Raw genomic sequence first — 26,530 nt, 5'->3', positions numbered from 1 at the left:
CACTGTACTGAGAGGTCTGTAGGTGCCCCTGTGTGCTGCAAGTTAAGAGGTAGCTTCAAAATGAAATAAAAAGCCCTTTTTTCATAATGATATAAATTCATTTTGAAGAGAAATTAAAACTCCAATTCATCATTGAGAATCTATCAATAAAGTCCATCTGAGAGATTTTTTAAATTAAGAACAGACGCTTAAGCACTAGAATTTGATTTCATTTTGTGCTCTCAAATGTTTTGCACAGAGAAGGTGTCACTCCTTTTTAAATGGTGAATAACTCATTTTGGAATAAAACTCTGAATGGAGGAGACTTCTGCAGGGAGGGCATCAGATTGGGACGGAGGACAGAGGTGGGTAAGAACAACAATTCAAACGGAGCACTCAGTCCTGGAGGGAGGCCTCGGGTTAAAAATAGCAGCTGCATCACCTGCAGTCCATCTTCTCTGTGTGAAACAGTGACTTTTCATACAGCATGCAGCACCGGCTGTCAACCTCTGAGGTCTCGTGTGGTTAGACGGGTGTCAAATGCCTGCCTGCCTACCTGGAGCTCCCTCCTGGGTGAATACAGCTGCTAACCCCCCCTCCCGCCCGTGTCTTTTCCCTTAGATGGGTCACATGCTTTGTTTCGCCATAGAACATCTTGTGTTGGACTAATCACCCCCGCTGGAGCTGAACGTTCACATGGTAACTAATTGCGTATTACCTGTTAATGGCTTGCTTTGGGATTTGTTTTAGCAGTGTAGTGGCTACATCATTTGTAAATGTGCGGTTTCCAATTACACTGTGTTCACTGAGGTATGAAAAGGGATTGTGTTGACATATTATTGTTTTTCAGTGGAAGTGAAACTGTAAAAAAAAAAAAATGTCTACAGCCAGTTTAGTCTTTGTTTGTTTAAACTTGAAATCTTCTCAGAACAAACATTCGAGCTCAGTTTGATTTGTTGAAGTGATTTACATAAAGTGGTCAGATACTTTCTTAATTCTACAACTGGCACCATTTATGGCAATAAGTGCTCATTTCTTTGGTGTTTCTGTTAATGGCGTTTCTATAGGTGGCGCTCTTTTATTTGTCTGCTCAGCCATAGGCACTATCACCGCTCATACTAGCTACCAGGGATGCAGACATGATACTTGAGACTAGGACTCAAGTCAGACTTAAGCCACAAAAATAAAGACTTCACTTACTTACAAATCTTACTTGAGATTTGAAAGCAAAACATTCTCAAGTTTTGAAAATGAAGAATCCCAGAACAATAAACAAGACTAAGAACCTACAGCCATGCCAGCAGGTCTGTGAGACTGTACTTAGCATTGTATGCTTTGAGCTAAATGCTAACGTCACCATGCTAACATGCTCACAATGCTACTGATGTTTGGCAGGTATAATGCTTAGAATGTTCACCATTTTGGTTTAGTGTGTTTGCATGCTAACATTTGCTAATAAGCTCTAAACACAAAGTACTGCTGAGGTTGATGGGAATGTCATTAGTTTTGCAAGTATTTGATTATTAACCAAAGTATTGGACAAAGTGAAATTTTGACCTGATGATGGTGCAGGATGAAAAGTCAGGGATCACCAAAGTCATTAGGATACATCATCTGGGAATCATTAATGTCTGTATGAAATTTTGTGCCAATCCATTAATGTTAAACAATTTCACTGAATAAGTGAAAATTTTGACTTGCTGGTGGCTCTAGAGGTAAAGTCACGGGATTACCAAAGTCATTAGAATGTATCCTCTAGGGACCTTGAATATTTGCAACAATTTTACAGCAATCCATCCAATAGTTGTCAAGCTATTTCACTAAAAAAACAAAAATGTCAACCGCATGGTGGCGCTAAAAGTCAGTAGGCTGCATCCTCTGGAGACCATGAATGTCTATACAATATAATACAATAGTTGTTGAGATATTTCAGTAGGGTTAGGGTATATGTATTTCAAAGGAAAGATGTAGTTGAAACAAGAAAGAAAGTCAAGGCTGAATACAACCATTTTCACATTGTTGCCAGTGAAAATGTGAATTCACTCCGGTTCCTTTTGCACCAGGAACAGAGCCGTGTCAGGGTTCTCACCCATCTCCATCACCCACCGCTCACATGAACCCAGGGTTTGAATTACGGGGAGGAATCGGGGGGTCTGACCCACCTGACCCCCCTGTTGTAAAAACAACAGGTTGGGGAGGGGGGTGAGGTCGAAACATTTATATATCCTTCTTACCCTTAATCATAAATGTTACAATATATTTACCATATTCATGCCTGGAGGAATCTTTTAATACGATTTCAGACATCCCTAAAGTGGACCATACCATTTCTTAACCTTGACGTCTGGTCTGCCTGCCTCACTCCCATCATTGCAGAGGCTTGCATCCTCATTAAAGTCTATGCTTGTGTGTGTCTCGCAAGCAATAGAGATGCTGTAGGTTAATGTAAGTAGCTAGCTATCTAGCTAGTTTAATACACTTTACTTTTTTACCCTCAGAGTTTCTGATTGTGTCAAGTGTCAACGGATGAACGCTAACATTAGCTAGTTTCTAACTTTGCCTTATCATCATCTACAGACTGCAGACATTACTGATTACATTACATTACATCTGATTAATTTAAACAAGCAAGATACTGTAAGGAGTGTAAGACTTCAGGTCACTGAAGCATGTGCCTGTGCTATACTGGGTTCCCTTTTCACCCTGGAGAAAAAGTTGACCCCCTCGATTGTCATTTTATAATTTGCACTCTGCATGAACCCATGTTTAGCACTCTGTCACTGTGAAGCTGTAATAACACAGTATAGCACACCTCTCCAAATGTCACATTTTCACACATTTGTGAATAATTTCACAAAAGCAAATCCCCTCTAATGGTTTTTAGTCCGTACCTCTCTTTATTTTCCTCTTTCTCCATCTCCCTCTTACATTCTACCATCTCCTCCCTCTCAACCCATCTCTCTCTTTCAATCCCTCTCTTTCTGTGCCTGAGCACACGGGAGCTCCTTGCAATTACCCAATAATGATGAATATATCCCATCAGACATTGCCTGCTGAACTGTAACCCTATTCCATCGCAATCAAATTGAACACTGGGAAATTTGACAGTTGACATTTTACATTTTCAAACGGTCCAATCCCTTCTGTCTGCATTGCAGTTTTTCTCTTCTTCTTTCCCCCAGCAGGGTGGGGGGTTGCCGATGACAAATTGCTGTCCAAGGTTTATAAAGTTATAACCCACTTAACCAGGTATGTCAGTCAGGTGACAGTGTCTTAACATTTATAGATGACACAGAGCTGTATGTACACAACCTTTGTGTAGTTCCCGACTGTGCACGGATTCCTGCAGCGTCAGCCGGTCCATGTAAAGTGTCTTGTTGGCTGAGCCTTTCACACTGAGGCTAATACTGTAGAGACTTGACTGGGATTGTGTCCACGGACATACTGCGCATTCTAAATACAGACGCCTATGCAGCTGCTGTACACCAGTCAGCTCCTCTACCTCGACTTTTGCTTTGTTTTTAGTGCAGTCGCAAAAAGCTGTTAGTTTTGGAGCGATGGATGAATGGCTGCTCACTGTCATGCTTTTAATCCCATTCACTGTAACCCCTTCAACCACCTTCCTGTTGTCTTCTTCTTTTGATTTCTGGGTCTGACAGCGAAAGGGAACTGGAGAGGAGATGCTTTGCTTTTCAGTTTCTCTTATTTATCTTCCTTCATTTTCCCCTGGTGGAGATTTGGATTCCCCTGGGCTGGTGCTGATGTGAGCAGCTGTCTCTACAGTGACAGACGCTGGAGATAAAGCCTGGGCCCCGCTTTCGGCCAGGGCCATCAAAGGATGGTAGACTTCTCTGCCCTTTTCGTTCAATATCTCTCTCTCTCTTTTTATCCCATTCAGCCTCCTTCTGTCTTCCTCTCTCTACTTCTTCACACTCCAGCTGTGATTTTCTTTTCTTCCTCTCTCCCCCCTCATGGTGTCTTTTTCTCCAGCGCAAGGCCAGCATGTCTTTTTAAAAAAAAGAGAGATGCAGTCCATTCAGCTGTAGCCTTTTCATACAGAATCAATATTTCTGTTGTCCGGGTTTGCAGCAGCGAAAAGCTGAGGAGTGTTTAAACTGTTTGTACGAATATTTTGGCATGCTGAAAGTGAACCCGAGGTGTTCTACAGAACAGCATGGGAGGTGATTACTAATGGACACAATATGCAGGAAAGGAGGGCAGATAAGATGCCATGCATTTCAACTATATGACCTTCTAAAACGTGGCTTGCCTTGTTTTCACCCCACAATAGATGCGTTATAGTCACCTTAACGTATTAACAAGATAGGTGCAAAGTAATAGGATTTTTTTCAGGCATCAGGGTTCCAAAAGTTAAAGTCATGTTAATTTTCTGCATAAACAATGGTATGTGTCTGGCAGTTCCCAGGCTTGGATGGGCGTGAAACTCTCTTGATTGAATAACACACACCACAAATGCTGAGCTAAAGTTAAAGATTACAATTTGTATAGTAGATACAGGAGGTTGGGGTGGATGGTTGGGTGTAAGTGTGACTTTGGATCCCATCCCCTTCCAACAGTCAACTTTGGTGTCTTTTAACCTTGACCAGATTCTTTCCCTTAGCTTAACCAAGTAATTTTAGTTGCCTAACCATAAAGGTGACAGACAATAAAACGTTGAAGCATTTTTGTAATGGCGTTTTTGTTTAGGTATGAGGACTTGATGTAATGGAAACATGACTAATGAGTGATACTCTTAAACTATTACATTTACAGTTAAACTGTACCTTTTAATTAAAAAAAGATGCCTCAGATATGAGGAGGATGTGAGGAGTAAGACTGTACGGCAACAAGTTTTTAAAAGATTTTTCTGTCAGAGACTTCAGTTTCTTCCTGCGGCTGTCAGGTGATTGACAGAAAACAAGGCATATCATAACACCTTGCACTGCACAACTCTGGCAAAATTACAGTGAATAATGATAAAACAGAAAGTTTGACAAACCCAAATTAAGTTGTCATGTTTGCTGTGATGAATTATCTCGCTGTGGAGGTTGTTTCTCATACTGTATGACAAGAAAAAGCAGTGGATGGTTTCTTCTGAAGGGATGAAAACAAGCCCTCATATCTCCAACCAACACCAGCAGGGATGAAGGAAAGGAAAGAGGCATGTAAGACAATTGGCACAAACTTGAAAACAGTTTTTCCTCAGGACACAATTTCTGCACACTGCACCTAAGAATTTAAATTATCATCAGCATACATTTGCACAAACTAATTAATTGCTTCCCTTCTAATTTATTACTTTTTGACGGTATTATTTTTACTGCTCTTATCTTTTGTTATGTTTTTGTTTTATGCTTACTTTGCTTGTGTTACGGTTTTCTTCTTTTACGTTGAATCCTTACATTTTCTGTTAGCTTAGCTCTCCCATGTTATTTTATCTTATCTTTTCATCTTTTCCGGTCATCCTCCTTCTCCCTTCTGAATCACATCGCTGATCCTCTCTTCATTATTTTTTCTGACAACAACAACAACAAAATCCTTCCACTGTAAGCCTTTCTTTAGTATTTATTTTATGTCTTCTGAGTTGTTTTTGTTACATGATCAGTCTGTGGTTGCAGCAGAACTGTCAGGACCCAGTGGCTCTGATTATTACACTACTTACTCTTGGTTGCTTGTAATATCGGGTATTGGTTGTTGTACTGTCGCTGTGGGTGAGAGCTTTAGCTAAATGACTGAGATGTCAATGTAGATTAGTTGCAGTGGTGTTGTGTTTATACTCAGCAGTGAAAAAATTACAGAAATGGTTTGTCTGCGTTCAGAAATGTGTTTTAAGCTGTGAGGAGTCTGTGGGGGATTCTGCTCAGGAACAGCAGAGAGCAGCAGATTTATTCTATACATTGTCACTCACATATTCATGTAAAGCTACATACTATTTGTACAACGACAAATGTAAACACAACAAGAATTAGTATGTAAAGCTCACAAAACACTCCAAAGAAGAAGTGAAAGGTTTAAGTGCTGGACCTCTAACCTCTTCAGAAAGGGACAAGACACTCTCTCACACACACATACTCACATACAGCAGACACACACCCTCACACACATCCATGCCCTGCAGCAAGGGAACAGTGTTTTGGTAAACAGGCCTGGATGTTTGTTGGACTTCAGAGCCAGACAGAGCAGCCACTGGGGCTTCAACTGCTGGACTACGCCTGTCTGTATGTCACTGCTGCCAGAGAAAAAACTAATTCTCCTCATAGCTTCAATCTTTTTGATTGTCATGTTTTTGCTTTAACTGACTTCACAGTACGTGGTCCTGAATGAGCGGATCAGGTTTTATGACACCTGGGGCCATCAGACCCATTCAAAACCAACAATGAATGGTCCCAGAAGCTACAGCAGTTTTTCTGCTTAAGCCAGGAGAAAGTGATTTTTTTAGAAGGATTCTGACCAGACAAAAAGCAACCTCCACCCTCCACCGTCCATCACTCCCCCCACATGCCCTTCAACCACCCTTGGAGCCGTTCCCTGGCGTACTGCCCTGACCGAAACGTGCGCCCACCCCCACAGTTCCCAGGACAGAGGGCTCGGGCACAGGGCTGGAGGGCAGAAGTAGGGGGCGGTGGTGACTTTGGGCCATGCAGCCGGTTTTGGCCAGATCATTGAAAGGGTTGGAGATAGAGGATTGAGATTATTGCTGACTCACATCCAAATACAGCTGCCCACATGACAGCTTGCTGAGCCACAAACAGATGTTGTCATGCTCTAGTATAGATACTGAAGCAACACTGAAAGGTTGTATGACTGAAATGAAATGCAACATGAATCTCCATTGTTTTTTGTAGGTGGTAATCATTATGGAAATCTCTCTGCTCCTATATATCCCACATTAATAACAGAAAATTATTTGTGAAACATAAAACAGTAGCTGTAAACACTTGTAATCATTATATAAACTCTAATGTCCCTTACCAAATAGCCAGCATACCATTTTTATACCATTCAAAACACGAAGAAGCAAAAATCTGGTTCCCATCAAGGGTTTTTCTGCATAATGACACCAATTAAGGTACATTAGTAATCTCAACATATTTCCTTAAGTGACTATAATGGCTACATTATTTTATAATAACAAAGGTCTTATTCTCTGGGGTGTAGCTAAGACATCTAAAAGATTAATTTAAAGCCCCCCGCTTTGTTTAGTAAAATACATTTCTTTTTATAAGGGCCCTCTCCCTTTTATCGTCACTACTTTTTACCCCACAGATAACAGTGAGCCTTATTCCTGTAAAAAGACACCTTTGTGTTGACTTGTGGACTTGGAAAAATTGTAAGTAATGCATGTATTTATATATTATTTTTCACTTTGGATTTCCTGTTGTTGTTTTTTCATTATTAAAACATCTTTAAAACTGCAGTAGGAAACATAAAAACATTTGGGTGCATGGGACCTAAAAATGAGGGTGAAAATCGATTTAAACCAGGTATTTTTCTGTACATTTCTGTAAAAGACACAAAAAACTAGCCTTAAGTACCAGTATACACAATTATACTGTGCATGGCCTTAATCCTCCTTGAGCAGACAACGTAATGGAAATACTGAGGTGGATGTTTAAGTTTCCATTAGCTTAGGCTGGATGGGAACTAATGTTTTGGCCCTTTTCTCCTTTAAAAATGTATTCCCATGTCAGATGATTACACATTTAATAGTCAAAAATCACTCTCATGTGGCTCTTACCCGTCATTGAGTCTGACCAGTATGGCCCGGTAGAGCTGGTGCTGTGGGCTGTTGGACTCTGGACCACAGGGGTGGATGAACGGGTGAACGGCTGCCAGAACAAAACCCTGCTGGTAAAGTTCCTGCAGCTGGCCTGGCAGCTCTCGCACAGACGAGAGACGCAGTGTGGACGTCCCACCTGAGAGATAGAACAGGGAAAGAATGTGTGAGACAAAACAATGTATGTAGAATGACTGAAAAGGTACTCTTTGAATTCTGTGTGGTTTATTTGGACACATCTTTGCCGCTAAGTGCTAATGGCTGTGTTGTTTTTGCATTGAACTTTCTGGAGAAATTAACAGTTTCTTGCTTATCAAACAGAGCAAGCGGGACAGTGACTCTGTTCTGTTTATGAAATTTGAGTTGTCTGTATTCCTTGTCTGTCAGTGATGGTGGCGGTCACTGCTCATTTTCTTATTCTTCTGTTTATTATTAACAAATCCTTGCTGAGTTTCCAAAGCAATCACTTCGGCTACAACAGAAGATTCTTCTCAGTAAAAAGACATTTGTTTTTCATTTATATTCATTATTCATTTCTAATTATGTTATATTTCCTGCAGTGTGATTCACTTTCAACTAGCAATAGCGCGTATTTAAATGGATATTTACTTCATGATGATGTCACTTGCCCTGTCTTCTTTTCTTCCCCTTTAGCCTCACAACATCTCTGTAACACCTGCCTTTTCATGGACCTTTCCAGAGCTTATCATTCCCCACCTGTCCACCAGATGCCCTCAGACTTTCCCGCCATTTGCCAATCACCTGACCCTGCTCCTCTCTGCACACCTGACCCTCACTACCTCACTGACCCACTCTCTTGTTCCCTGATATGGCCCCAACATCTATATATAGGCCGCTCTCCTGCCTTCTTATTGCTGAATGTAAGTATTTATTTCTTTACTATAGCCTCTATCGAAGGCCCATTAATTCTGTTCTGTCAGTGTCTGAATTTGTGTTTTCTTCCCTGTTGCACCTGAAATGTGACATTTACTATAAAAAAATGTTAGTGAGAACAGTTTAGCAGATTTAGTTATTCCAGTCTTCATGCAGCTCAGTGGGTAGAGCAGCAAGAAATATCCAATGTATACAGTTTCAGGTGACTCTAAAGTAAACTGATGAAAGGAAACCACAAGAGAAATATTTTCCACTGCAGTTCTTAGTATCTGAACTATTTCTGTCACACTATGCGAATTGTGTAAATAACCTTTTTGTCCTTTTTCACAACAGTTAGCCTCTTTTTGATTTCTTCTGTTTTATTTATGTGTGAGGTCTTTATTATTGTAGAAGGGTTCTGGTACAGCTAGACCTGCCTGACTTCACACATTCTTTAATGATAATGCCCAACAGCACAACAGAGATGAAGAGGCACCAAACTGGTAGACAAGAAGGAAAATTGCTGTACAAATAAAAAAAAACAAAGCAAAAAAACCCCACGTCTTGATTTGCAATTCAGATACCAACACTGATTTTAGAGTCATTCCCGGTTTGTTTTGGCAATTAACATCACACTTTTCGCTCCATCCCCTCAATCTGGGAGTTAATAAGAGTGGATCAAAATCCAATCAGAGCTGATTGCTTAGGCTCTGTATCACAGCAGCTATCTATATTCTGACACTTACTTTGATTCCCCCTCAGCTCAACTTAACTGTCCAAGTAGAGCGGACAGGAGCCATTAATGAACTTCAATCAGTGAGTGGCCGGCTGTTTTTTAAAAAAAAAGGACAGTTAGGGGCGGAATTTTTTCCTAGCACATCCCCACCACCACCACCTGGACCCCCCACACACACACACACACACACACACACCGAGGGATGAAAACCTGCAGCAGATAGCCGCTGGTGACAGCCTGGTTCACGGAGCAACCAGCTGTGTTACAACAAACCACACACAGCTTCTGTCAGGCAACATCAGCCAATCGGGATGTATGGTAATGAGTGGGGGGAAGGGAGAGGGGTTCTGAAATGGGAGCAATTAGATTAGAAAATGGAGAGCTTGATAGCAGGAAGGAGAGGAGGATGGACAGGAAACATGAAGGAAGAAACGACTGAGAGGTCAAAACAGAGAGGAAGAGAGGGAAAGTTAGCGAGACCGTGATCGAGACGTTGCTTGGCCCCTGATGCATGACGGCTGGGATCCCAGTAGTACGCTGCACGAGGCGACATTTACTGTAGGCCAAACAGCTGTGGCGCGTGGGAGAGTGCCAAGACAAAGGGCTGGATGCAAAACGAAAGACCAGGGAAAGAGGGAGGGAGAGGTGGTCTGGTTGTCTGTACAAGCTGTCACAAGACGTGGGAAATGCTGCTTTGGCTAATTAGAGTCAATGAGACTATACAGAACGAAATGTTCAGATCCATGGGAAAAGTCAAAGTACAGAAGTTCAATAGGAGGTCAGAGAGAGGGCGAGTGTGGGTGGAGCAGACTTGCGAGACGATGCCAGGGGTGGTTTTTTGTGTATTTGGTCTCACGTAGAGTCAGCAACGCTAACAAGACTTTCAAATAATAACAGTCCATGACAAGGCTGGAAAAGGTACTTTCATGGTGTACTGTTTTTGGATACAGATTACTCAATATTTGAAAATCCCAAAACTATAGATATAATGCACTGTATGTGTATAATATCTGTTTCTGAATGTACCTCCAAAACCTGAATGTAATTGGTCAGTACTCCAACTTCCAGCCTCTCATTGGAATCATTGTATCTATCATTGTACTGTATAAATAAGCATAAACAGAATTTTTAGTTGTGTAAAATGGTTTGTGTTCATGCCATACACATTTAGTGTAGTTGTTTTTCCCACGATGCAACACAAGGGTGTCAGAGGGCCACATTCAGGTCAGTCAGTCATCCCACATTAAAACTCCTGACACAAAACGACACGCTCTCACACAACATTTGTTGCTTGTTTGATGTTAAAGTCTTGTTAATGAGTGGAAAGCAGTTATGCATGACATCTGTGTCATTTACTACATTTGGCCAGTGCAAACAAAGCTTTTTTGACTAACAAGCTCCTGTTACTGTGATAGTAACATGTGGATCTGTTGATCTAATAATATAATAGTGACTGATTTATTGAACTGCACATATAGAGCTGCCAATGTATAATTCAACATGCTTTTCTGTCTATTGTTGATTGTTCTGCATGTCTTTACAATCAGTGACATTTGCTCATTTATGTTGTGTAATATATATATATATAAAATATTGCATGCTCATTGACTCCAGTAGAGCATATTAAATACATAATTAACATATTTAAATACATAATGTTTTGATTCACGGTAGATGTGTTTTTCATCTAATGCTTCTTTAGTTTGTTCAGGCTGAGTGCAAAGCAAATTTCAGCTTGAGTGAAAAATCTTGACTAATCTGAGACTTTATGACTCCAGTTCATGAACATCCAGCAATAAGAAGCAAAGGAGAGTTGTCACATAAACACAGCACAGGTACACTCATATTCCGTTGATGCATGTATTGCTAGGTATCTACAGCTAACGTCTTTACAGTCAGTACATAGGCTGCTTGTGGCAAATAAATACAGACAGCAGTCAAATTTGTGTGAATAAAGAGAGGTGAAAAATGGTTGCATTATCTAAAAGCACCATAACAACTTCAGTTATACTAACAGTTGATGCTGTTGGACTGCACAGTTTCTGGGCTTTTCCTTCAAATGTCTTATGCTGTTTAAAAAAAAAAAAGGAAACATCAGGTTGTATTTCTAATCTGATTTGTGTCTTTTCAATATCTGTAATTAACAACTGTAATTCTTTAGGAATGAGATTATAATCCTTTTGCATTGAATCTGTCACTCTGTCACAAATTCAACTAAAGCTCATATGTGTGACATTGTTCAATTATTTTGTGCAGGCTGTAACGCAGTGATGCTTTCAGCATGCTACACTACATCATCAGGACTGCAATAGAGGAAAAAGGGATTTCTGGAACAAGCCTGCTGGCGCCAATCAGGAGGCAGCTCCTGTTATGTAGCTAGAGAGCTGATTCAGTTCGGATCCCAATTCTTCCTCCCGGGCACATATCCAGAGGTTCATTGTGAAACCACGAAAGAAGTAGAAGAGGAAGAAGGGGAGAAAAAAATCATATGCTGTCCCCTCAGGGCAAGTAAGTGCTTTGGCTAAAAAGATTCCTCCAAATTTCTCAATCACACTCTGTCCTACTGCGCCACAATGCAGGAGCTTTAGAAGTTAAAAGGCGTGGAGGAATTAACACAAAGAAATAGGCCGCCATCGCAAATGGGTGAAATGTATTCGTCTTTCACCCCTCTGCTCCTCCTCCCTCCCTTCTCCTCCTTCCTCCACTGCTGGCTGCCTTTAGAAATGGAATTAATCCTCCTGTGATGTGTGATTTAGTTTTTTCTTCCCTTCCCTCTTCATTTTGGTGCAACATGAACACCCTGTCCTTCCCCCAGAGCGATGCTATTGCGTGTGCGCATGATTCACGAGCCGGTAGATATTAAGAAGAAAATGAAACCGTCTTTGCTTGCTCTCTGATCCCCTTAGTTGAGATGAGTAAATAAGGAATGGTTTCAATTAGGCAGTAGGAACACAGCCGCTGGTGACTTCTTAAGTTGGCTTTAATCGCTGTGTGAGCTGCTAATAATCTCATCCAGAGGCCTTTAAATACACAGGCTCTACATTTATTTATCAGACCAAATTTTATTTATCATGCTGTCCCCAGAGCAAAGTGTTGCCCAGTGCTAAATCTCATGCTGTTGTAAGGATGTTTACTATGGTTTCTATGCCCTAAAATCATGTTATCCAAGGAGAATCTCTTTGTTTGCGTAGATGAGAGCAAATTAGCTGCCGTATAACTGCTGTATGCAAGTGTCAGTGTTGATGTTTTATACTACGAATATTTAGGGCTTTGAATGACTCTGTGGTTGATCAGACAGCCAATCCGGTAAACCTTGCATGGCAAACTGGCAGCCAATTACTTCATCCCATCTTTTTGTTTACCCTGGAAGTAAAATCTCACATATCAACAGAGAAGAGCCCTAAACTCACAGGAACAGATCGCTTCGTGACAAATAATGAGAAAAAAGGGGGCTTCTGGGTGACAACCAACAAATTGGTGTTGTGTTAGCGCAGAGCTGTCAAACAGACACTGCCATTAAACACAGAAATGTGGGGGAATGTATGAAAAGGGAGTGATAGCTGGGTCTTCAGGCTAATGGAAAGATGTATGATCAATTGCTCACTGTTCATGTTGCATGTCAGGGGTCAGTATAACTTTTGTGTTGTAGAGTTTATATTAAAGCCCTGCAGTTTTACCATGATCACCTGAACATTACAGGCAAACACTAGTGCCATTTAAAGTGAATAACGCACCATCCAAATCTAAAGTGATGTCTTTTTTGTCCTCTCAATTCTCTATTGATACAGTTTGAGATGTTTGCTGTCTTTTTCCACTTAAAATATATCCACAATGTGTTTCGTTGTGGATTTATTCATTAAATCAACATTTAGATTGAGGTTTAACATTCATTCTTGACCTTGGAAACAAAACAATCTCTTTTAGTAGCTGTTCTGAAGCTTTTGATCATATCACATGATCTTCATCAGAACATGGTGATATTTCTGGGTGTCCCGGTCGCTCATCTGGTAGAGCGTGTGCACCATGTATAAGGCTGAGTCCTTACCACAGTGGCCCGGGTTTGAATCCAACCTGCGGACTTTTGCTGCATGTCATGCCCTCCCTCTCTCTCTCTCTCCCACATTTCCTGTCTCTCTTCAGTTGTTCCTATCAAATAAAGGCAAAAAGCCCAAAAAACAATCTTAAAAAAAGAACATGGTGATGTTTCCAAGGTCAAGAGTGAACTTTGAATCTTGGCTTTTAAGCCAACATGCACAAGAAGTCCTTGAAGTGCTCAGAAAAAAATGGAAATTTTAAAATTTACAATTCTATGACAACTGAGCGAACTCCATCTGCTGAGGAAGATCATGAGATATGATCAAAAGATCCAGAACAGCTACTAGATGAAACTTGTGGTAAGATTGTTTTCTTAACAATTTTCAGATTGAAACATTTGATTATCCAATTGAAAAAATGTGAAAGTAGATAAGAATCTGGTTGAGAAAAGGTCAACATCTCAGCCCACCCAAAATAAAAAGAGAGAGAAGAAGAGGAAAGAAGAATAAGGTCATATATTTGAAAAATGACAAATAATGCATGGAGGAATTAAGAAGGGAACCAAAACAGTCTTGATGTACTGTTAGTTTAGTAGTGAGAGACAGGTTGTGTGTGTGTTCGAGAGAGAGAGAGAGAGAGAGAGAGAGAGAGAGAGAGAGAGTGTGTGTGTGTGTGTGTGTGTGTGTGTGTGTGTGTGTGTGAAAAAGCCCTGCCTGGCTCTGCATTCAGTTCAGAGTGAAGATGTAAACATGCAGTTTGAATATGTATGCATGAGAGAGTTCATCTAAGGAGCAGAATAAATACTAAACACCCGTTCACTTTATTTCTCTGATGCTGACCTTCCACACATGGCCACACATATTTAACTGACTCATCACTTGGAATTAGCAGCTGCCCTCTTTTCATGTGTCTCATATTTGGATAAATTCCAAATCTTATTTATCCACGTAGCTGGAGCCACTCTCCTGTTTCTAGTGCAAATTTAGTGCATAGATATAGATTTTCTGTGTTTGATTATTTTAGCGCCATTATCACAGTGGCAAGACCCTGGAAGTGGCTACCTCTACACCGCACTTACTGACATACATTTAAATGTTTTCAACATCTGGCTGGTGTGCTTCTTAAACCACCTCAGGAACCTAGGAAAATCTTCTTCCTAAGGGGGTTTGAGCGATGCATCTCCAATACTTCTTAGTTGTATTTAGCCAGCGTTCAGACGGAAAACAATCACCTTAAAGCTGCCAGTTTGAATCCTTCAAAAGGCTTGGGAAAAGACATAAATTGGAACCATTGTTCCCTATCTCAGAAACAATGTGTGTGCCTTTGAGCAGGGCATTTGAGCCCCAAACTGATCCGTGTAACTTTTGTATTGAATAGGCAGCACAGTAAGATGCTGTGTGCTCAGTCAACTTTCCATGGATAATTCTCACTTCCATGAATAATAAAAGAAAAAAGATCCCTCAACTTCGAATTGAAATCCTGCCTCTGACACAGGCTCACTTTCCCTTTTAAACCCATCTGCCATGTAAGCACCTCTGAGCTGCAGCCTGCCACATTTCCATCACTCAACACATTTAAAAATAAATGAGTAAATATGAAATTAATAAGCTGAAAGATTGGAGCGCTGAGGCTCTGCACACACACGCGCCATGCTCTGCCTCTGGGAGAAATGGTTCGACCGCATTTGCATGGGGGAGAAAATAGCCCGGCATATATTATCCACCCACTGCAACTGATTTCTGATCCTGCTGCTCCTATCCGCCACATCTCTTGTTCGGTGATATTGCCTTGCCTCATCATGACTGGAGAATTGTTTGTTTCTGCTAATAGTAATGTCTCAATTAGCAGCTGACGTGTTCATACTGGTGCACAGCATCTTAGAGGACAGAGTGTTTTTTTATTTTCTTTCAGATAAAAAAAAGTTGAGGGAAATGCTGCTGTTGCACTGGGGACAGGAGGAATTTATTTCATGACACAACATGACTTTCAGTACCTGACAACAGGAATGAAACAAGTACATTTAGTCAAGTCCTGTACTTTACTTAAAGCGGCTATAATCAATATTGCTATATAAACAATAGATCTCAGGCCTACTTGTATGTGAAAGGGGTTCGCTTGTAGTGATAAACCCACAGATAATTATCTTCCGACTGCAGTTCCCCTCAGCTCTACAGAGCGTTTTATCACCTTTCAGCTCATTGTTTTGGTTTTTGGCCCACAACTCTAACTCTCAGCATGTGTGCTTGTGCACTTACATATACATCCAAATGCTCATGCTAATAGAGTGAGAGATACAAACAACACAGGGACTCACTCATGAAAACATCACACCAAAGACCCAGAAGAAGTCAAAAACCACCACTTGGTGATGGCTATTTATAATCTTAATCTCCTTCTAATTACATTGTTTTATTCCCCAAAGCAATCACTCTGCAAAGCCACAATGTATATTCCCTGAGTGGAATTAATAATAAAACCTATCAGGAATAAACCAGATAAAAACCTGTCCACCTTCATAAAGTCTTAAAAAAAGCAATACAACAAGACTATGCTGTAATTGGCCTTTTGGAACTGAAAGCACCACCCCACTATTCTTTCTGTGAAGTAGTCACATCATTATTCAGTGTCCAATTAAAATAGCCTTAGTCTCCTCAGGAGCTCTCCTCTCCTGTGAGGACCACCTGCAGTATGTTGGCTCGGTCTCAGCAGCCCACCTTGAATCACTAGCCTTCATATAGGCTCAAAATGGAAATGCCAGTAACTCCTCTGTCCTCCCCACCGCCACCTCCTTTATTTTTTCTCTCATCTCCCCCAGCTCCAATTTCTCTCACCCCTTTGCCACAGGAGGGGAAAGTTTCGCTGCTTGGCTCCTCTGCACATTTAGCCTATTTTTCTGCCCCTGCTCTCTGCAGGGAATCTGCCCCATTCTCTTCAACTCTCCTTCTCTCCCTCTGTCTTGCTTTTACCACTACTGCTATCTGCTGAGGCTGTACTTGTACATAGTGGTGCTTTGCTTTGAGCTAAAAGCAAATGTCAGCATGCTAAGATACTCTCAACGACAATACTAATATGGTCTTGTTTAGCAGGTGTAATGGTTAGCATGTTTACCATCTTAGTTTAGCATGTTAGCATGCTAACATTTGCTGATTAGCACTAAACACAAAGTGGTATTTGGTTATTAACCCAAGTATTGGACAAAGTGGAAATTTGACCTGATGATGGCGCTAGAGGGAAAAGTTAGGACCGCAAGTCCTAATTTCATGGCAATTCATCCAATAGTTGCTGAAAATTTTCAGTGGTGATGAACAGCTGCTAGCGTGACTAAAATCCAGTGTGTAGTAGCATCAAATTTTTTTTTTAGCACTACTACAATTAGGTGTGGGTGAAATGGATACAATATTTTATTATGGTGTATATAAATTCTATTGAGTAACCATTTATAGGAAAAAATAACCAGTTGGAAAGTAACGATACTGACAAATATTGTGATATTTGATATCAAAATATAATAATACAATGTGAGAACCAAATGATTGCTGCTATCGGACACACTTTTAAATAATTTTTAATGTTATTATGATGACCTAAACAAGTGGAATGATTCGCTGTTCATTTCATTGAGTTAAAACACTCAAATAACCTTAGAGAATTCTGTCACTTAACACTGGAAAAGACATGGAAACATTTTAGATATAACGATGACCAAATCCCACACAATATTGAATCATCCAGCTATAAGTACAACAGTGTTTTTTTTAGATTATCCAATATTTCCGTGAAAGGTGTCCTGCAAGATGAAATTCCACTTAAAAATGAATAGTATAGAGCAGCTGAACAAAGCGCAAGAAGAAGACAAAGTTTATGTTCTAAAGTTCTTTTTAAAATTCTGTTATAATGACGACACAAGTTGTTACTGATAATTATTGTAATTTAGCCAATTTAGTATGGTATAAAAATGCAACAAGGAGCACCCCTAAAGGACCTACAATATTATATGTCATAAAGATTTATGTTATATTTCATTGTTTAGGTTGCAGATAGTTTAGGTGGGTTTACTGTCCATTACATCCCTGAGTGTGAACAGTATTGACCCCTCCGTCTTTTCACCTCTGTGTAAGCCGCAGTCGATGCCCCTACTGTGTGGACTAATCTATGTCTCTCTCTCTCTCTCTCTCTCTCTCTCTCTCTCTCTCTGATGTCCAGGACGACGTCATTAGCATTCGGGGCCTCAGAGTGCAGCCCGGTGGAGCCCTGGGGCCGAAGCTTTGTGCCTTAATTACCCACCTAATGAGTCACTGGGAAAGTCACTGGGCCTGCTGGTGCCGTCCCTCTCTCTCCCGCTCACTCTCTTTCTCTCATACACACACACACACACACACACACACACACTTACTGTATTCACTTCATTCCCTTTGACTTACACACTTAATCACTCATTCACTCATTGCCGTACACACACATTCACACACTTGCTACATCCACCTAATGACTGCAGTTGTACTCACTCACTCACTTATTTGCTCGCCTGCTCACTCTCTCTCCCAGATTTACACACACATATTTATTCGCTCACTCAGTTGCTTGTTTGGTCCCTCAGACTACATCCACACTAAGCCGGCGAAATCAGACAAAGCTGTTTGGGTGTGAAAACAATAGATCCACACTGGTGTTTTTAGAAAAATCTCCCTCCACACTGAAATGCTTAAAAAAAAAGCTAAATATTTTCTTCTTCCTTTCATCTGGCAAACAGCAAAACTGTGCATCACAGCCAACATATGGTAAGGAACTGGACAGACACGAGCCAATTACTCTGCTGAGTGTGATAAACCTCTGTTCTATCCCCTCCTGCTCACTCTGTGATCACCTACAGTGTTTTTGATACAGCTAATTCACAATGTAACTGTTTAAACTTATGTAAACATTTTTCTGTTTCTGTTGTCAGACAGCGGAAGACGTGTAAAATAGGGATTTAATTTGTAGCTCACACATGCTACCTGTTAACCAGGCAAACAGAAGTTCCTGCGCTGCTGCTACTGATTAGTCAAGTATATCACTATTTTATGATCATAAAGTTGTCAAAATTAAAAGGATGAACATAAATACAGCTTAATAACAACACATGTATCAAGTGATAGATAATACTGACATTTACAATGAACGGGTTGGTTGTCGTCTTAACTTTTCTTGTCCACAAAACTGTACATTTGAGTGCAGTTATTCAAATGAAATGATATTATTGAGCACAATTTCACACACACACAAACAGATTCGAGACACACACTCTCCCTTCACACCTCCTGCGCTCTCCCGCCTCATATTCTCACAGTAACACTCAGACCGATGGGATCACACCTGCATGTAGAGCAGAACAGTCTGCTCCTGTTCACTTCCCAGATGCTGCGAGCGGACATGATGACACTTGCTGCGTTAATAATGTAGGACTGAACTGTTGCCAGGGGTCAAAGCCCACAGCCATGAAGTGCTTTATTAAACAGGTTCAACCATGAATGTTACACTAAAACTAAACAAAAATTGAAAAATGTTTTCCGAGCAGTATTGATTTTCATGTCACTCATCTAAGTCTGACATTAGTTGAGGAATGGACACCTGATTAATCAAAAATCATTGCCAGAATAAATATTTGTTGTGAGTAGATATTGAGTTTAGCAGCTTTCTTATGACCTTTGCTTTTAATGAGCGCACTTGTTTGAGAATGACAAATGTGAAGAATTTCTATTAGAACTGGATATATATTTTTGAGTGAAGGCCACTTATTTCTACCGTACCATACAGATATAAGATTTACACTGGTGTAAAATGTGACATAAACTCTACTTCACAAATGTAAAAAGTGTGAAGACTGCAGCAAAGTTTGTTTTCTTCCTACAAATCTTTACTTCTGTAGTTTGTGATGTTGACAATTCACACAATCACATTACCACCTTAGAAAATCTTACCATTAGCGTAATGGGCACCAAAGGATGGGTTTAGAGTGGAGAAAAACAGGAGGAAAGTGGTAAATGGAACATTGGTGGAGCATCTGCCCTGAGGCAAAAATTCAAAAAGCAAACTTGTGACCGGAGGAGCGAGGAAAATCTGGACACGGGAACGAATGAGACACGCTTTTTTGCTCCGTCAACAACTGCTGTTAAGATGCCCTTGAGCAAGGTGCTTAACAGCCGACTGCTCAGATGGAGCTGCTGACTGGCACCAGACTGTGGTTGTACTGGGCAGCTCCCAGGTCTTAATGTCTGTAACTGAGCAAGTGTGAAGGGCGTTGCTGAATAAGAGAACACAGCAGAGCTTTTCTGGGTAAATAAAGATAAAAACAAATAGACTGGATGGCCGGCTAAATGCTAATGCAATTGCTTTCTCTTTGTCTAGACAGAGCATTTAAGGCTGCCTGGGCAAATTTCTAAATACATATGCATCTCTCAATCTGTGTCCAGAGTTCCGGTGGAAGCTTTTACTGGAGATAGGGAGAAAAGCAAGCCAAATTCATCTACTGTTCCCCTCGCTAAATGACTGGAACACTGTATTTTGAAGGCGCACGACTAAATGAACAGGCGCCGAATGTCTTGATGGGGGAAAACTACCTATAATTTGTTCAGCCAGTAAAAAGGTTTATATATAGAAAGAAAAAAAGGTCTGTATCTTTTCCCTCTGTTTCATTATTTCTCTCTCTCTTTTTCTCTCAGGAATCGCCTCAATCACCAGTCTTCAGGCAGACAGGAGGCCTCCAGAGTGCGTTTTGTCCGCTCAACACCACCTCCTCCGCTGACAGCCCTCAGTTGCTTGGAGACGTCGCTTGAGAGACAAGTTGTGGTAAATGAGCAGGTTGTTGATCAAACCCCACGACGGCTCCACTGCTGCGTTTTCAACAGCGCGCCGCACAGGCGCTGCACACCACTCTGACTTCCTGTTCTCTGCTAACTACAAGTTGCGGGCTTTTTCCATACAGTACACCCTGACATTAGCCTTCTGTCGAAAATCACATTTGAAGCGTTTTCTGCTGAGACGTGCCGCCTTGATTGGGGGGTTTTCTTCCATTAGCATTGCAAAAGAGTGCAAATTTGAATTTTAAAACATAGGGTTCTGAGATGATTAAGTTCTCTGACAGACTTGGGATGTTTTAGTGGCACCGTCGTTCTGCCATTAGATGCTTTGTGCTGTTGATTGTGGTGCATAATTTACTCTCTACTCTGAAGACTGCAACCAGGGCAAAAAAACGGTGTTATTATTGTTGTTACCATGTCAGAGAGGAAAAAAATTACAAGTTAGTTTATGAGTGTTTCATGAATTCAGAAATATGTTGAGGACTTTTTTTTTTTTTTTTTACTGTAGAATGCTACAGATGATTATTTAAAGTGGTGGCTGTTATGGCCGGTGTGCATGTTGGCAGTATTCAGGTCCTTTACTTTGGTAGCAAAACTACAATTAAAAACTCTTCCGTTACAAGTTCAAGTAAACGTGCTTTTAGACAGCAAGCACTTATCACTGTATCTGCCGCACAGCAATGTCTGTGTTGTGTATTTTGAATGGCGGCAGCAGGGCGCAACTACGCCACAGTGGCTACAGGCTACATCCAGTCCTGCTAACGACCTGTGCCATGCACCACAGGCTGCTATTCTACTCTAATCTCATCACATAGCCAAACAGAGCAGATTGTAACTTAATGCCATATGACACAATTTAAATAGCAAGTTCAACTAAGCAACATCATAAACTGTTTAATGGCCCAGCGCAGATAATCAAACAAACTAAGTTGATGTTTCTCTGATTTTGTTCATTGATACTGCATGTTCACTGCTGCTGAAGAGGTGTATAATCTCAGATACCGATAAAATTAGCACCTGCGTTGTTTCTCATTGATAACTGTGCGCATTCACAAGAGCGGTAGCTGCCCTCTCTCTCCTTGACGGCACTGGTGCCATTGTGTTTGTTTACACTGGAAACAATAGAGGTGGCAGCAACCTCACACTGTCTGAAACTACCTTAAAAGTATTAGAAGGAAGATGCTGCTAACATATCTTGTCTCAGCAGGTAGAGCGGGTTGCTAATCGCAGATTCCCTGGCTTCTACTGTCCATGTGCTAAAGTGTCTTTAAGCAAGACACTGAACTCCAGTTGCTCTAGACGGTTAGGCCACTGCCTTGTGTGACTGGGTGAATGAAAAGCAAATTGTTATGCGCTTTGGAGAAAAGCACTATATAAAATGCTGTCCATTTACCATTCCATATCAAACCTAAAAGTAGTCATTATGCAGGAAGAATGTTATCTGTTACATTATTATTATATTTTATAATATATAGATTATTATTACTGATGCATTAATGTGTATGAAGCATTTTCATTTTGTTGCTGGCCGAGAGCTACTTTTCACTATTTTATATACTGTTTAATACCTAATCTGCAAGTAAGTAATAGCAACAGTTGACAAATAAATGTTGTGGGGCAGAAGTGTAACGTAGCATGAAAGTCAAGTACAAGTACCTCAGATCTGTATTGAAGTACAATACTTGAGTAACTGTACTTCATCACTGTGTGTTGGTGTGCAGTGATGTAATCGTGTGCATATCAAGGTTTGCATGTGTGGTTAAAGCAAACACAGGGGGAGAGACAGGCACTGAAAAAACCCTGAAGCAATGCAGACTTGGACACACACACACACACACACACTTACTTAAAATCACTCTTACACCCAGCAAGCCCTTGACATTCCTCCAGTTCACCCGTTGAAATGTCTGCAGTGAGAGCTGTGCTTGCCTCTTCAATTACTACCGGAGCCCTGACGGGAGAAGAACCCGACATGTCACTTCAGATACTCTGCTAGCAGAAAGCTCGTCCAAACTACCTGGCTGGGAGACGTTCAGTGTCAGTGTCGAGTGAAGGCGAGCGTGGGAGTGTGATCGGGAGTGTCAAAGGTAGCTTTGGGACATCACAATTTACTACTGGATGTGTTGTGATCTAGATTCAAGGAAACATCTGGGAACTTGTATGTAGGAGCTCACTTGTCACATTCCCCTCTTTCCTCTGACATCTGAGCCAGACTTTTACTAGATGGGATAGTAGTTACCCCTCAGATCCTTTCTTCTGGTGATGTTTTACTATTGAGCATGTGGGCAATGAAAACAAAAAAAAGTTCTTTCCAATGAAAGGTGTATGCAAAATTAGAAATGAGTGTGTATAACCTGTTCATTTTATTTACATCAAGTTGTCCAATTTTCAAGTGGGAATGTGACTACTGTCCCAAAAAGACACACAAGTTGTACAAAATCTTGATAATATGTTGGCAGCAGCAGAAGAAAATGCCAACCGTGCAAAAACAATTACATCAACAAAAAGTAAAACAACCAATATTGTAAAAATCTCAACAATCAAAGTGCAGAAGATGGACTATGTGGGGACCGAGAGCAGAATGTCTATTAGTCAATGTGCATAGGTCAATCAAAATGGACCTGAAAGGACAAAAGGTGCCATTGAAAATCAGATCAAAGGCACCCATAACCTTCAGTGTAACACTAAATATGTTTCTCCTGTAAAGGCTCCACCAACCAACTGTTAGCCAGTCTGTTCCACACTTACAAGATGAGGTGTGAGCCTAAAAATAACAACAAAGTGTAAAATGGTTTCAGGCTTGCAAATTGCTCTTGACTGTGAAACTGTACAAGGGCTCTTGTGACCTGTTTGTTGCAGAGCAGAGCAGTTTAAAGTTGGTATCTAGGCCTGTTCTGCCTGGAGTCTCTAAACGCAATCCCCAGACTAACTTCAGGATTAGCATCCATCCTCTTTTATTCCACATCTTCAAGCTTTCAGGATAGGGTTTGACCATGAAATATTGAGGGTTTCCTCATTATTCAGGCTATACCTTCACCCTTATCCATCATTGTGTTTAATATGTGTTGCAATAACACAAGCCAAATTGCTGATCACTACATCACTACTGTTGCTGATCACTACAAAACTGCTAAAGCATCTAGTCCTAATGTAAATTGAGTTTTTTATTTATAATGATGTTTATAATTAAAATGCTATAACAATTACAAAGTTTTGTCAAATGACACATTCTCTATCCAGAAATGTATTTAAAAACAAATGCAACACCTGCCACACAGTGCACTGAAATTGCAAATGAAACACGGAAATGCAGTGATTTGGGATCCTTCCATTTGAAACCAAATAATTTCTATTGTTGGACTCAGATCAGGTGTTAATGCAGCCTTTTAAAGTCAGCACCATAAGCTTCAGGACCAAGTAAGGCTCTAGCACCAAATCCCTATTAGATTGAGCTGAAACTGAGTTTCATTGCTTATGAATTCAACTGAATTCAACTCTTTCATTTGTAAGAGGAAGATTGTGTTATTTGTTCTTTCAAATGTTATATATTCTCACTTTAACTTTCAAATGACACAAAAAATATTCAGTTTGAAACCCAAGCTGATTCATCTATTTTAGGGTTAGCATCTCTTTAAAGTTAGGGACACCTGTCCAATGGTAACATTGGGATATATCAGGCATTTCAAGATTTAGACTAAACATAGGCCTATAATATATTTGTGAGAAATTAAATAAATTAAACATGTTAAAAAAATTCCTGGTAAGTGTAGACTGTTTTTATGTCTTTGTGGTAAGGGAAAAAACATCTATCACAGGTTTCTATGGACATCTATGGACATGAATCACTGGTCACTATCCAGTACACAAGACTAAGAGTCTACAGCCATGCTAGCAGCTCTGTGATGCTGTACAGCTAAACGCTAAATGCTGACGTCAGCATGCTAACATGCTCACATTGACAATGGTGACATGCAGATGTTTAGCAGGTAGAATGTTTACCATGGTCACGTCTTAGTTTAAAGAGTTAGCATGCTAACATTTGCTACTTATCACTAAACACAAACTACAGCTGAGGCTGATGGGAATGTCATTAGTTTTGCAGGTATTTAGTCATAAACCAAAGTATTTGACAATTTAAACGAATGATGGCCTAGATGAAAAGTCAGGGAATGACCAAAGTTATTACAATTAATTATGTTGGGAACATGAATGAACATGAATCCAAATTTCATGGCAAGCCATTCAATAGTTGAGATATTTCAGTCTGGACCAAAGTGGCTGACTGCCAGATCAACATTTCCATCTTTAGACCCAGCTGCTAGTGCGGCTAAAAAAACAACAACTTCATTCAGCCATTCATACTAGCAAAACAATATATGATCTAATTCTAATTCAGACTTCGAGGTGGAGGAATATGAATGAATGGTTCTTGACAATTGAGAGTTTCACTGGGCTGCACTGGAGGGCCATGGGGAACCAGAGACCAAACGTATGCTAATAGAAACACAGTCCTAATCCATCACCCAGTCTCTTCAGAAGTAATTAAGTCAAATTATAGACAACCCCCGCACCCGCACCTTAATCTCCCTCCAGATGGGGACCCTGCTGAGCAACAGGTGGCCTCTCTTCATACAAGCCTGCATCCCACCACTGTCATTTGAATCCTTGGAAACAATGGTGGACCCAAAGAGCCAGACACCCGAGTGAAATATGAGACGGGTGGGTAATTATGACAGAGTGAGTGTACGTGTGCGATATCTGTTTCATAATTAACAACCTACTGTGCCTTTGTGACACCTGTCTCTGTCCTTTGTCCATGATTGTAACAATGGACTGAAAAAGAGATGCAGAGTTATTGCACACATATGGCTGCTTCACATTATCATAGTGCAGAAGTCATTGCGTACTGTTTTTGGAAGTGAAACAAAGCAAAAACTGTTTGTAAAGTATGCTTAGAACTCATTATTTTAGTTTTGTGTTTTTAAAAATTCAGGGAATTTAAAGGAGCAGTGTGTAGGATTTAATGGAATCTAGCGGTGAAATTGCAGTTTGTAACCATTTGAATACAACTCGCATCACCCTCCCCTTCCAAGTGTGTAGGAGAAACTACCATGGTTGCGAAACTCGCGGAAAACGCAAACGGTCCTATCTAGTGCCAGTGTTTGGTTTGTCCGTTCTGGGCTACTGTAGAAACGTGGCGGTGCAACATGGCAGCCTCCGTGGAAGGGGACTCGCTCCCTCTGTAGATAAAAACAGCTTATTCTAAGGTAATGAAAACACAATGATTCTTATTTTCAGGTGATTATACAATAATGAAAACACTTATGAATATCATATTCCATTTCTGCTTTTATATATATATATCCTCCTAAATGTTACACACTGGTCCTTTACGGGGACATCATTAGATACATTTTAGATTTTAATAAGATTTTCTCAATTGTGCCCATTGCAAATGGCTGTAAACTCTGGTGATCAGCATCCTTTTATGACAGAAAACTACTTTTGGGTAAGTGTGGAAATAAAACCCAGATGAAATTTTTGATGAACAAGTTTTTTCCTTCTAAAATTTTTCCTATGGTGAAAATCTATAAAATGTCTTAAACATAGTACAACTGCATGTAGGTGACCATTGCACTTTAATTCCACAGCGGGTGATAGCTTCTGTACTGTGTGTTTACACATCATCATGCAATATAAACTGTTAAAATCAGGGTGCTATCACCTGTTGTCACAGAAGAATAGAGAATTATAGGTCCATGTTGCAGCTGGGGACAGTGATCTCTGATTGCTTTCCCCTCATCTCTCTTCCATGACTGCAAATTCATCACACCGACAAATCGCTCCCTGCATCCCACGTGGGTGTAAGTGCAATCAAACTGTAACGTGCACGCAAATTGACCCCAATCAGCACCCTATTTCTGAATGCCACCCCTTGATGTGATGGTTTGAAAAAACAAGCAGGTTTGAAGCGTCTCCATTCCCGTTTGACAATGGCTTCGGGCAATTTGTTAGTCCATGCTTCCATCTGCAAGGCCACTGTATACACCGCTAGTTGAAGCATGACACAGTGCTGTCTAGAGATGCTTCGCTCATCAGCGCAGCTTCAGAAAGAGTCAATTCGGCTTGGCTCAGCAAACATTTTCCAAGAATTTCCCACCACATTTGTCAAATACACTTAAATAAAACAGCTGCTTTTTTCACTTATTGATGCCACGAGTTTGGTAGGCCTTACTGGAGAGCTGGTTTCAGAGTAAGGAGGGTCTAGCAGGGGGGCGGTGCAGCAGAAAGAGG

At 40.6% G+C, this 26,530-nt stretch overlaps 1 protein-coding gene across 2 annotated transcripts in view; it reads right to left on the bottom strand.

The window, feature by feature from the left end:
• The window catches only part of LOC122881493 (raftlin-like), a 103,676-nt gene that overhangs the window by 51,820 nt on the left and 25,326 nt on the right, over positions 1-26,530 (bottom strand). For both annotated transcript variants that reach the window (XM_044207753.1, XM_044207752.1), the window contains one exon: positions 7,718-7,895. In XM_044207753.1, the coding sequence (XP_044063688.1) occupies positions 7,718-7,895 (178 nt within the window). The remainder of the gene's footprint in view (positions 1-7,717; positions 7,896-26,530) is intronic.

The sequence above is a fragment of the Siniperca chuatsi genome, linkage group LG9, assembly GCF_020085105.1.
Source record: "Siniperca chuatsi isolate FFG_IHB_CAS linkage group LG9, ASM2008510v1, whole genome shotgun sequence".
NCBI lineage: Eukaryota > Metazoa > Chordata > Actinopteri > Centrarchiformes > Sinipercidae > Siniperca > Siniperca chuatsi.
Note: the sequence above shows the minus strand (reverse complement) of the source record. Positions and strands in the feature narration are given on the sequence as shown.